The following is a 12329-nucleotide window of genomic DNA, read 5'->3' on the forward strand; positions in this document are numbered from 1 at the left end:
ATTTAAACAAAAGGTGTTTTGTTCTGGTCCTTCTCTGTTGATCTGTTTTTGCCAAAGCTTTTTGACCTGCACTCCTCAGAACAAATGCAAGAATGCCAAATTTCAATCTATACTACAGGAGAAAAGGGTGCTGATTGGTTGGCAAGTCAGCTCTGATTGGCCACGGAGAAAGCAATGGGGAATTATGGGCTCCCCAAGCTCCCGGGTAATTCTAAAAAGGCACAAGGCTTCAACATATTCCTTTTGTTTGCAGAGAACAGGTCCCTGCGTAGGTTGCTTCTAGCAGGCATAAATGAATCAGGTTACCAGCTCGATTGATGATCTTAAATTGGCTGTTCGTGTAGTTGTTAGCGCACTCAGGATTCACAGAATTGTTACAGTGCAGGAGGAGGCCATTCAGCCCATCACGTCTGCAGCCGCTCTCCGAATGAGCATTATGACCTAGTGCCATGCTCCTGCCTTTTCCCCATAACCCTGCACATGGTTTCTATTTAAATAATCATTCAAAACCCTCTTGAATGCCTCGGTCGAACATGCCTCCACCACACTTCCAGACCCGAACCACTCGCTGTGTGAAAAAGCTTTTTCTCACCTTGCATTTGCTTCTTTTGCAAGTCACTTTAAATCTGTGCCCTCTCGCTCTCGATCCTTTTACGAGCAGGAACAGCTTCTCCCTATGTACTCTGTCCAGCCCTCTCACGATTTTGAACACCTCTGCCAAATCTCCTCGTAGCCTTCTCCTCTCCAAGGAGAACAGTCCCAACCTCTCCAATGTATCTTCTTAATTGAAGTTTCTCATCCCTGGAGCCATTCTTGTAAACCTCTACTGCACTCTCTCCAATGCGTTCCTATAGTGTGGCACCCAAAGCTGTGCACAATATTCCAGCTTGTTAGTTTCGTTTTGGAGTTTGAGCAGGTAGCACTTGTTACCCAATTCTCAGTTGTCCCCGAGGAGATTGGGGTTGGGGGGGGGCGGGGAGGCGATGTTTATTGAATTGTTTTCAGAACTGCCTAGGTCACAGGACCGCCTCACTAAGAGCATTTCACCTAGTGTGATTCTGGACACATGTACTGGTTCCCTTACCTGAAGGGCATTAGTCAACCAGGAGGTATTTTAGTGACCAGCGGGCAGGTGATATAATTGGCACATTTGGCTCAGTGTATCAAGACATCCTGAGCCATATAAATCAGGAGCTCGCCAATATGTGCTGAGTCAGCAGATCACAACCCGCACAGCAGTTGGAGCATTAGAATTAGCCTTCAGTGTCTCAGAGCAGGGAGGCTGAGGGGGGTAAAATCAGCCAGGGTTTCCTGGGAGGGGTTGCTGCATGGCGGTCACTGCTCATGCCAGACTGTTTTTGTTTTAACAGAGCGAGTGGTAATGACTTGGGACTCACTGCTTATGAGGGGCGGTGGAAGACGAGACAACGGACGATGTCTGAATGAAAATGAACGGGCGCTTAAGCAAAATACACTTGCAGTGCGACAGGGATGGAGCAGGCGAATGGGACAGTCTGGGTTGCTCCATGGAGAGCCAGCATGGACTCGATGGGCCGACTGGCCTCCTCGTGTTCCATAATGCTTCTAAGCAGCATAAATAAACCGCCCCAGCCTTTCCGGTTGCACTTTCAGCCTTCGGGGCCCTGAGCTCGGGAATTTCTCGCTTGAATCCCTCTACTCCTTTACCTCCTCCAGTTCTACAGGTCTCCCTGTGACCTCTGCAGTTCTGACCTCTTGGGCATGATGGGATTTCCTTCATCGGCGACCGTTCTCTTCAGCCGCCTGGGCCCTCAGCTCTGGAATCCCCTCCCCAAACCTCTCCGCCTCCCTCTTCCTCTCTCTCTCTCTCTCTCTCTCACTTTCTCTCCTCTAAGACGCTCCTTAAAACCTCCCTCCTTGACCAAGCTTTTAGCCTCCCTTCCTGATACCTCCTTATGGGGCTCAGTGACAATTGCTCCTGTGAAGCACTTTTGGGACGTTTTACTATGTCCAAGGGCAAGTTGCCATTTGCCGATAATGACATGATTTAACCCGGGACAAATTCAGCAAGTTTCACTTTGATAACTGAGGGAGTCACCAAGACCTGCTGGCCAGGTCTGAGAAACAGTCCAGGACCCACTTGACTGCGCCACACTGGCCACACCCACACAGTCATTTACTGCTTTCCGAGGATTCAGTGTTTATTTTGAAATTGAGAGACGAACGCACTGAGATCCTCTCTTTACCGATTCAACACTTCACACTCAGACTCGCCGGTGCCGTTTTGGGGTCTGGTCGCTCACTCACAGCCAAACCTTCACTTCCCCACTCCCCTCATGTCACTCAGCAACCAGATGGAGCAGTTACTTGCTCACACCACCTGGTGACAGCACGATTCACCCAACAGCTCTGGGCTGAGCTTGACAGAATTCCACACGGAGCGTAGGAGGCCATTCAGCCCATCGTGTCCATGTCAGTTCTTGGTCCAATTAACCCCAATCCTCTGCGCTCCTTCCCCTATCGCTCTGCAAATTTCATCCCTTCAAGTAATAGCAATAGGTTTTAGGGCTGGATTGTACATGTCTGCTTGGACCCCAAAATATCAATGGCAGACCAGCCATTGGTAGATAAACACATGAGCGGGAATGGAATAGAAGGATGTGTTGATGAGGTTAGATGATGAAGTTTGGGGGGGCAGCTCGAACGGAGCATAAAAATCAACTTGAAGCTGTTGGGTCAAATTTCTGTGCTGACACTATGACTAATGTTTATCTAATTCCCTTTCGAAGTTACTATTAAATCTGCTTTCACATAAAAACTTACAGCGTGAAACAAAATTCTCCTGGTTAATTTCAGCTTCAAGCTGTGCTCTCTGGTTACTCTCCTCTCTACCAGTAGGAACAGTTTCTCCTTATTTACTCCATCAAAGCTCTTCATAATTTTGAACACTTCTGTTTAAACCTCCCCCTAACCTCCTCTGCTCCAAGGAGAAAAGCCCCAGCCTCTCCACATAAAGGGATTTCCTCATCCCTGGTTTGCAATGTGTACAGTTCACTTGCAGAGAACTGTTTTGCAGGGGGAGACACACAGCACCATGGAATGGCTGGGTGTGTGTCTGTTGGCCCTTCCTCCTCCCTTCCCTCTCTCATATTTGAGCTGCGCTACTGTGACCACAAACTTGAGGTCACGTAAAACTCTGCTGCCCGTGTGTGAACTCGCACGGAGTCCCGCTCCCTTATCACCCCTGTGCTCGCTGAACCACGCTGGCTCGCAGTCAAGCATTGCCTCGATTATAAAATTCTCGCCCATGTTTTCAACTAACTTGGTGGCCTCACCACCCCCCTATCTCTGTAATCTCCTCCACCCCTCACAACCCCCTGAGATAGCTGAGCTCCTCTAACGGTGGCCTCTTATGCATTGTTAACTTCAATTGCTCCACCATCAGTGGCTATGCCTTCAGCTGTCTGGGCCCCGAGCTCCTGGAATTCCCTCCCTAAACCTCTCTGCCTCGCTCTCCTCCTTAAAGCCTCCCTCTGTGACTGAGCGTTTGGGTCACCTGAACCCATATCTCCTTAAGTAGCTCGGTGTCCCACTTTGTTTTGTAATGCTCCTGTGAAGCTCCTTGGGATGCTTCATTACATTAAAGGCGCCTGCATAAGTTGTTGCTGTGCTATTACTGTGTCCATTTCTGGGTGCTGCAACTCAGGGTGGATATACCGGCCATAGAGGGCGAGCAGCACCGGTTCCCCAGGTCAACACAACTCAATGAATAGGCGCTCTTATTAAATTAGGTCAGCACTTCATGCCAAGGAACATTGCACTTATTTATTCAGCTGTTGCTAAGTACCCGGGGTATTTTTTTTAACAAAGGGTTAAATCATGAGGACAGGATGCACACACAAGATTTGTATTCCCATGAGCATAAGGTATTATTTTATGCTCATCCTACAAATGGGGAAATGGTGTTTTCTTTTGCGTTTAAAGCACAGGTTGATGACACCCAACTCTGTCAATGGTAACCCCCAGGATGTTGATAGTGGGTGATTCAGCGCTGGAAATACCACTGAACGTCAAGGGGCGATGGTTAGCTTCTCTCCTGTTGGAGATGGTCATTGCCTGGCATTTGTGTGGCGTGAATGTTACTTGCCACTTGTCAGTCCAAGCCTGGATATTGTCCAGGTCTTGCTGCATTTGGACATGGGCTGCTTCAGTTGGTGGTCATGCCTCCAGATGAGTGGATCTGATCGGAGATACAACAGGCAACAAACTTGCCCATGCATAACTTGAGGGCTGGTGAGAGCGGCGGGGTGTGTGTGTGTGTGTGTGTGTGCGCGCGCGCGCGCGCGCATGCGTGCGTGCGCGTGTGTGTGTATGTGTGTTTGTGTGGTGGTGGTGGATAAAAGGGCCTTCACAGGCAGTAGGTGCCTTGCAGGCAATCCCAAGAGTGCATTCTACTTACGTGGTAGTGATGATCTCGTCCTTTGTTCGCCTAATCAGTAATACGGGTCCTTGATACCTTTAAAAAAAAGTGAGAAACTTCAAATAACTGGACAGATCAGTAACCTCACTTAGAACGATTCACAATTTACACACATATGCAAATGACAGAGCTTTCGTTAATAATCCTGATTTGGCCGCAGCTCAATTTTAAAACTCTCATCCCGTTTTACAAATTCCTGCACTGTCTCGCCCTCCTACCCTATCTCTGAAACCTCGTCCGGCTGCACACAACACATAGATCTCCGCGCACCTCCACTTCTGGTCTCACAAGCATCTCCAATTTTCATCGTTGCACCCACTGGTGCCAGTGCCTTCAGCTGCCTAGGCTCTAAGCGCTGGAAGCCCCTCTTTGCCCCTCTCCACCTCTCTCTCTCTCCTCCTTTAAGATGCTCCTTGAGAGAGGCAAAATTCAACACCAGCCACACATGGACATACTGGAACGGATGAAAAAATCTTGATAAAAGAGGCAGGTTTTAAGGAGCGTCTTAAAGGAGAAGATGGAGACGACGAAAGGTTTAGGGAGGGACTTACTGAGGAGCTTGGAGCCTAGGCGGTTAAAGGCATGGCTGCCAGTGGTGGTGCAGTACGTTACAGACAATAACTAAATGCTCATGTCACCAGCAACAACAGCAGCAGTCTAGACAGACAACGTCTCTCTGACTTTACTGGACTATCACACAATGCCACGTGTTAGCGAGGAGCAGCAGAAAGGCTGACCAAAGCCTTGGATAATACTGCGCAAAGCTCCACACGGAGCTGACCGATGGCTTGCGGTGGTAGGGGAGTCGCTGGCGGGACCTGTAACTCAGGCTGACTCACTTGCACAGCTGGTCGGCATTGTTGAGGTTCAAGTAGTCCCGGACCGTTCGCGTGACGAGACCCTCTGACAACGACATAAGGTGGGAGGAGAGAGAGAGAGAGAGAGAAAGTTAGAGACCAAGATCATCAAGGTCACTACAGCCTAACACACAACAGAAGGAGTTTCAATCGACAACACACCAGAAGGCGACAGGGGGACTTTGCCATCGATATTATCCCCATTCGGGCAGAGCATACAAATTATAACATGAATACATTAAAGCAAAAGTCCTTGAACAACACATTAATTCTAAGAAAGACCAAAATGGTCAGACATCAGCTGTGGAGAGAAACAGAGTTAACATTTCAGCTCGAGTGACTTTTTTTCATTTCTAATGAAAGGCCATCGACCTGAAACGTTAACTCTGGTTCTCTCCCCACAGATGCTGCCAGACATGGTGAGTTTATTCCAACAGTTTTTGTTTTTGCTTCAGGTTTCCAGCACCCACAGTGCTCGGCTTTTGTATCAGTGTTGCGCTCCTTCTAATCACGTGAAGATTTTACTGCAGTTGGACTGCAGCTGACTAAGTTGTGCTGTGCAGTGACTTCAAGTCACATGAGGATCCGGCAGAAAACAATTTAGAGATCTCGTTCCACTCAAAAGGCAACAGGGGAATATGCAAATATCAATATTCATAATGTCTCACACCTTACGCACAAACACACCCACAGGCTTTCAACTGAAGTTGAATTATTTGATTCTCCTTGCTGCCATAGGGTTCAAACACCAGGAATCCCCTCGAGTGAGAGAGAGAGATAGCTACAATAGGCTGAAGTCTAAACTAGATAATTACCACGTACCCAAATATAAATGATTGGCTTCTTCCTCGAGCTGCACTCCTGACCCTCCTCCTGCCTTTCATTAAGGGCCAGCAATTTAAAATACAGCGTGTATTGTATCATAGAAAGTTTACAGCACGCCAAGAGGCCACTTGGCCCATCGTGTTTGTGCTGGCCGAAAAAAGCGCCACCCAGTCCAATCCCACTTCCCAGCATTTGGTCTGTAACCTGCAGGTTACAGCATTTGGGATGCACATCCAGACACCATTTAAATGAGTTGAGGGTTTCTGCCTCTACTCCCCTTTCAGGCAGTGAGTTCCAGACCCCCACAACCCTCTGGGTGAAAAATGTTTCCTTATCTTCCCTTTTATGCTTCTACCAATCATTTGAAATCAGTGCCCCTTAGTCACTGACCTCTCTGCTAAGGTAAATAGGCCCTTCCCATCCACTCTATCCAGGCCGCTCATAATTTTGTGCATCTCAATCAAATCTCCCCTCAGCCTCCTCTGTTCCAAGGAGAACAACCCACAGCCTCTCCAATCTTTCCTCATAGCTGCAATTTTCCAGTCCTGGAGACATCCTCGTAAATCTCCCCTGTATCCTTTCTAATGCAATTACACCCTTTCTCTAATGAGGTGACCAGAACTGCACGCCGTACTCAAGTTGTGGCCTAACTAATGTTTTACATAGTTCCGGCATAACCTCCCTGCTCTTATATGCTACACCTCGGCTAATAAATGAAAGGGTTCCATCTGCCTTCTTAACTGCCTGATCAGCCTGTCCTGTTATTTTGTTGATAATATTCATGGTAGGAAGAAAGATAGAAAGGTGGTGAATGTGACTTGTGCATGAATTTGATTATAGTGAGGTGATCTCTCCATGACACTGTCAAGACCAAAGGTACATCTCCCTTCCTGTAAGTGCCTTGCTACTCATTGTCCACAACATTTTTGTCCATATCTAGCTTTCCCTCCGCCTTCAATTTTTTTGTCACCTTACCCCTCCCTCCTCATGATTTCTATCCAATCTAGTAGCGGGGGTGAGTGGGGTTAAAGGCTACTTACTGCAGCTCTCCGGCATGACCTTCAGCGCCAGCGGTACAAGGTCATCAAAGGAAGCATCCAAGACGAGGGCACTGATCTCTGGATAGGTCATCATTGCCCAGGTAGCTGGAAAAGGCATTGTCAAATGTAACAACTATATGCAGTAAACAATAAAAGGATTGAACCAACAGGTGGTTTAGGTTTTTTATCCCCCCTTGCTCTGGACGCTACTGAGCAGGAGGACACAGGAGAAAAGACTTTCTTGTACCCGCACCCTGGCCCACTGAAGTGTCGTAAAGCAGTGAACACAGGAAAATCCAATGAGGGTAAGGACCTAGGTTAAGATGCCAGCTGTTGTTAATATTGGACATGTCACAACCCTGAGTGAAACCTGGCTTGGTAGATCCTAACTTTGCTTTTTTTTTAGAAACCATGGAGGTCAGTCACTGAACACATTCACAAGAGTCTGCCAGTATACAGTTAACACCAAGAATAAAACGCTTGTTAAGCAAGGAAAAATGAAATATATTACACTAGATATATACAGAAAACGATTCAAACTCTCACGAATCCTTATATCCCAGCAACCCTTACAGACACAAAACCTCAGTGAAGATTTACCACTGTCTCAACACCAAGGTTTCTTGCTTGGGTTAGCTCAGTTTCAAACAGTTTTCTTCCGATGGGCTATTGGATGCTTTTCTTCACCTGAGATACCCAAAAATCACAATCTAAACTCACTATTACTTCAACTTCAGAATAAACACATGCATTTCCTAAACTCAGTTCCCTAGCATGCTTGCAGGATTTCTTATTAAACAGATTAGACCTTCTGCCTGCACACTCTCTGGTATACACACACTAACTGACCGCCCATTTGTGTTTCCCTATCTCTGCGTGTCTCTGGGTCCCGATGGATCGGCAACACCACAGTTTTTTTCTACTCTTTTTTTAAACTTCTGTTATGACCAATGCAGTTGGTGAAGCGGAGTTATTTAAAAATCCCAGAGGGAAACTTTAAACAACTGTCATACGCTATCATTTTAAGTGTTATGTTTGAGATGTGATTCTAAATTCAGGAATCAGACCATCAGTTCTTGAGGTTTTACAGTAAACTAATTGAAACATTTGATTAATTTACACAGGTTAAAAATATGGATAACACATGGCTGCAAATTATGACTATCATAACTTTTAACAAATTCCCAAACTAATCTCCATTAAGGCAACAACAACCCATAGACTTAACCAAAACACCAGGCAAAGCATTTTCACCTTACAAATTCAGAATGAGGTTCTTTCCACTGTGGAGCCAATGAGGCTTGTTGCTACCTCTTGATCTTACACTGCCTCTGCTCTGCACACCCGAAAACTACTGAAGTTATACCTACCAGCACCAATTGAATGTTAATCCTCATTGTACCAACAACCTCTGAACTAAACCTCTCTAACAATAAAACCCCTTTCATTGTACCAATTTTATTAATAATATAAACATATTGCTTGGTAGCTGCTAGAAAAGTGTCAATTTTCACCCCACTTCTTGAATGCCCTTACATATCAAAACGAGTACAAATCAAAGCACCCAGACTAGCTGGCTTTAATCCAATTAAGACACACCCACAGACTAAACCTCTATTTTAAAAGAAAAATATTTTCCAAAATATTTTATACATTAATAGCTTCATGACACTTCACTAAACTACTAACCCCTTCTCTTCACTTCAAGAGTTGTACAACCTCAGTAAATATGCAGGTATACAAACAGGGCCCCAGGCTTCATGGCACCCAACTCACAGAAACCTCGAAATGAAACTAAAATCAGGATTCACCTTTCTTCATGCCCAAAGACAAAATATACATTGTTCCCAACACCTGTCCTTAACTCCTAAAGCTGGGAAAATCGAGCTCTAGCTCCATTAAAAAGAAAATGAGATGAAGAACGAGCCGGGAAGCAGGTGCATTTCCAAAGCCTCCTTCACAGCTACAGAGCCTTACGGTCAATGAACTGCTTTTGAATAGTGGTCAGTGCTGTCATGAACGAAACTTGGCAGCCAATTAGTGCACAGGCAGCTCCCACGAACAGCAATCTGCTTTCCTTTTCAGCAAACTTGCTTAAGGGATAAATATTGACCAGGCCACCAGGGAGAACTGCCCAGCTCTTAAGCTGAAACAGGGCCCTGCGCACGCACACTTTCCGGTCGGGGTCCCTGGAGCTTGGTCAGGAGCAGCAAGGAGGGGAAAGGTTGGAGGAGTGGACAGTACCTGTGAAACCGCCAATGGACCAGGCGTAGATGATGATGTCCTCAATCTGGAAGTTAAGGTGATGGATGGCATACTGCACCACCACATCCATGGCATTAGCCTCGTTCTGGGGGAAAGGAACACCCTACGGAGTCAAACATACACAGGAGTCAATAGCGGTGGCATGACCACCACTTGAATAAAACCTCACCTGCATGAGTCTCAATTACCAACAAAAAATTGCATTTATGCAGCACATTCGATACAGTAGAGCAAGTCAAGACACTTCACAGAAGTGACTATCAAAACATAATTTGGCCCTGAGCCACATAAGGAGATTGTAAGGCAGGTCACCAATAGGTTGGTCAAAGAGGTGGACTTGAGGAGCGTCTTAAAGGGGGCGAGAGAGAGGGGGAGAGAGAGAGAGAAATAGACAGAGACAGAGGAAAGAGATAGAGAGAGAGAGAGAGAGAAAGGCAGAGAGAGAGAGAGAGAGAGAGACAGGCAGAGAGAGAGAGAGAGACAGGCAGAGAGAGAGAGAGAGAGACAGGCAGAGAGAGAGAGAGACAGGCAGAGAGAGAGAGAGACAGGCAGAGAGAGAGAGAGACAGGCAGGCAGAGAGAGAGAGAGAAAGGCAGAGAGAGAGAGAGAGACAGGCAGAGAGCGAGAGAGAGACAGGCAGAGAGAGAGAGAGACAGGCAGAGAGAGAGAGAGAGACAGGCACAGAGAGAGAGAGAGAAAGGCAGAGAGAGAGAGAGAGAAAGGCAGAGAGAGAGAGAGAGACAGGCAGAGAGAGAGAGAGAGACAGGCAGAGAGCGAGAGACAGAGAGACAGGCAGAGAGAGACAGAGAGAGAGACGGAAAGAGTGAGAGAGTGACGGAGAGGGAGAGAGTGACGGAGAGAGAGAGTGACGGAGAAAGAGAGAGTGACGGAGAGAGATTGACGGAAAGAGAGAGTGAGTGACGGAGAGAGAGAGTGACGGAGAGAGAGAGAGTGACGGAGAGAGTGAGTGACGGAGAGAGAGAGTGACGGAGAGAGAGAGAGTGACGGAGAGAGAGTGTGACGGAGAGAGAGTGTGACGGAGAGAGAGTGTGACGGAGAGAGAGTGTGACGGAGAGAGAGTGTGACGGAGAGAGAGTGTGACGGAGAGAGAGTGAGTGACGGAGAGAGAGTGTGATGGGGAGAGAGACAGGGAGAGAGAGACAGGGAGAGAGAGTGACAGAGAGAGAGAGCGACGGGGAGAGAGAGAGCGACGGGGAGAGAGCGAGCGACGGGGAGAGAGCGAGCGACGGGGAGAGAGAGAGCGACGGGGAGAGAGAGAGCGACGGGGAGAGAGCGATGGGGAGAGAGAGAGCGACGGGGAGAGAGAGAGCGACGGGGAGAGAGAGAGCGACGGGGAGAGAGAGAGCGACGGGGAGAGAGAGAGCGACGGGGAGAGAGACAGGGAGAGAGAGTGACAGAGAGAGAGAGCGACGGGGAGAGAGAGAGCGACGGGGAGAGAGCGAGCGACGGGGAGAGAGAGAGCGACGGGGAGAGAGAGAGCGACGGGGAGAGAGCGATGGGGAGAGAGAGAGCGACGGGGAGAGAGAGAGCGACGGGGAGAGAGAGAGCGACGGGGAGAGAGACAGGGAGAGAGAGTGACAGAGAGAGAGAGCGACGGGGAGAGAGAGAGCGACGGAGAGAGAGCGATGGGGAGAGAGAGAGCGACGGGGAGAGAGAGAGCGACAGGGAGAGAGTGATGGAGAGAGAGTGACAGAGAGCGAGTGAGAGAGCGAGTGACAGAGAGCGAGTGAGAGAGCGAGTGACAGAGAGCGAGTGAGAGAGCGAGTGACAAGAGAGCGAGTGACAGAGAGCGAGTGAGAGAGCGAGTGACAGAGAGCGAGTGACAGAGAGCGAGTGAGAGACCGAGTGACAGAGAGCGAGTGAGAGAGCGAGTGACAGAGAACGAGTGAGAGAGCGAGTGACAAGAGAGCGAGTGACAGAGAGCGAGTGAGAGAGCGAGTGACAGAGAGCGAGTGACAGAGAGCGAGTGAGAGAGCGAGTGACAAGAGAGCGAGTGACAGAGAGCGAGTGAGAGAGCGAGTGACAGAGAGCGAGTGACAGAGAGCGAGTGAGAGAGCGAGTGACAAGAGAGCGAGTGACAGAGAGCGAGTGACAGAGAGCGAGGGTGACGGGGAGAGTGTGTGATGGGGAGAGAGAGTGACGGAGAGAGAGAGAGTGACGGAGAGACAGAGAGTGACAGAGAGAGATTGACGGAGAGAGAGAGTGTGACGGAGAGAGAGAGAGAGAGAGAGTGACAGAGAGAGAGAGTGACGGAGAGAGAGAGAGTGACGGAGAGAGAGAGAGAGAGAGTGACGGAGAGAGAGAGAGTGACGGAGAGAGAGAGAGTGACGGAGAGAGAGAGAGTGACAGAGATTGACGGAGAGAGAGAGAGAGTGACAGAGAGAGAGAGTGACAGAGAGAGATTGACGGAGAGAGAGAGAGAGAGAGAGAGTGACGGAGAGAGGGAGAGTGACGGAGAGAGAGTGACGGAGAGAGAGAGAGAGTGACAAAGAGAGAGAGTGACAGAGAGAGAGTGACGGAGAGAGAGTGAGTGACGGAGAGAGAGAGTGATGGAGAGAGAGTGTGACGGAGAGAGAGTGTGATGGAGAGAGAGAGTGACGGAGAGAGAGTGTGATGGAGAGAGAGTGTGACGGAGAGAGAGTGTGATGGAGAGAGAGAGTGACGGAGAGAGAGTGAGTGATGGAGAAAGAAAGTGACGGAGAAAGAGTGACGGAGAGAGAGAGTGACAGAGAGAGAGAGAGAGTGACAGAGAGAGAGAGAGAGTGACAGAGAGAGAGAGGGTGACGGAGAGAGAGGGTGACGGAGAGAGAGAGAGTGACAGAGAGAGAGAGTGACGGAGAGAGAGTGTGACGGAGAGAGAGA

General features: G+C 48.5%; 1 protein-coding gene across 2 annotated transcripts in view; it reads right to left on the reverse strand.

Moving 5' to 3' along the window:
- The window catches only part of abhd16a (abhydrolase domain containing 16A, phospholipase), a 67870-nt gene that overhangs the window by 13953 nt on the left and 41588 nt on the right, over positions 1–12329 (reverse strand). For both annotated transcript variants that reach the window (XM_041213529.1, XM_041213528.1), the window contains 4 exons: positions 9426–9549; positions 7182–7286; positions 5299–5362; positions 4439–4495 (listed from right to left, as the gene is read on the reverse strand). In XM_041213529.1, the coding sequence (XP_041069463.1) occupies positions 4439–4495; positions 5299–5362; positions 7182–7286; positions 9426–9549 (350 nt within the window). The remainder of the gene's footprint in view (positions 1–4438; positions 4496–5298; positions 5363–7181; positions 7287–9425; positions 9550–12329) is intronic.

This window comes from Carcharodon carcharias, chromosome 19 (assembly GCF_017639515.1).
Source record: "Carcharodon carcharias isolate sCarCar2 chromosome 19, sCarCar2.pri, whole genome shotgun sequence".
Lineage (NCBI taxonomy): Eukaryota > Metazoa > Chordata > Chondrichthyes > Lamniformes > Lamnidae > Carcharodon > Carcharodon carcharias.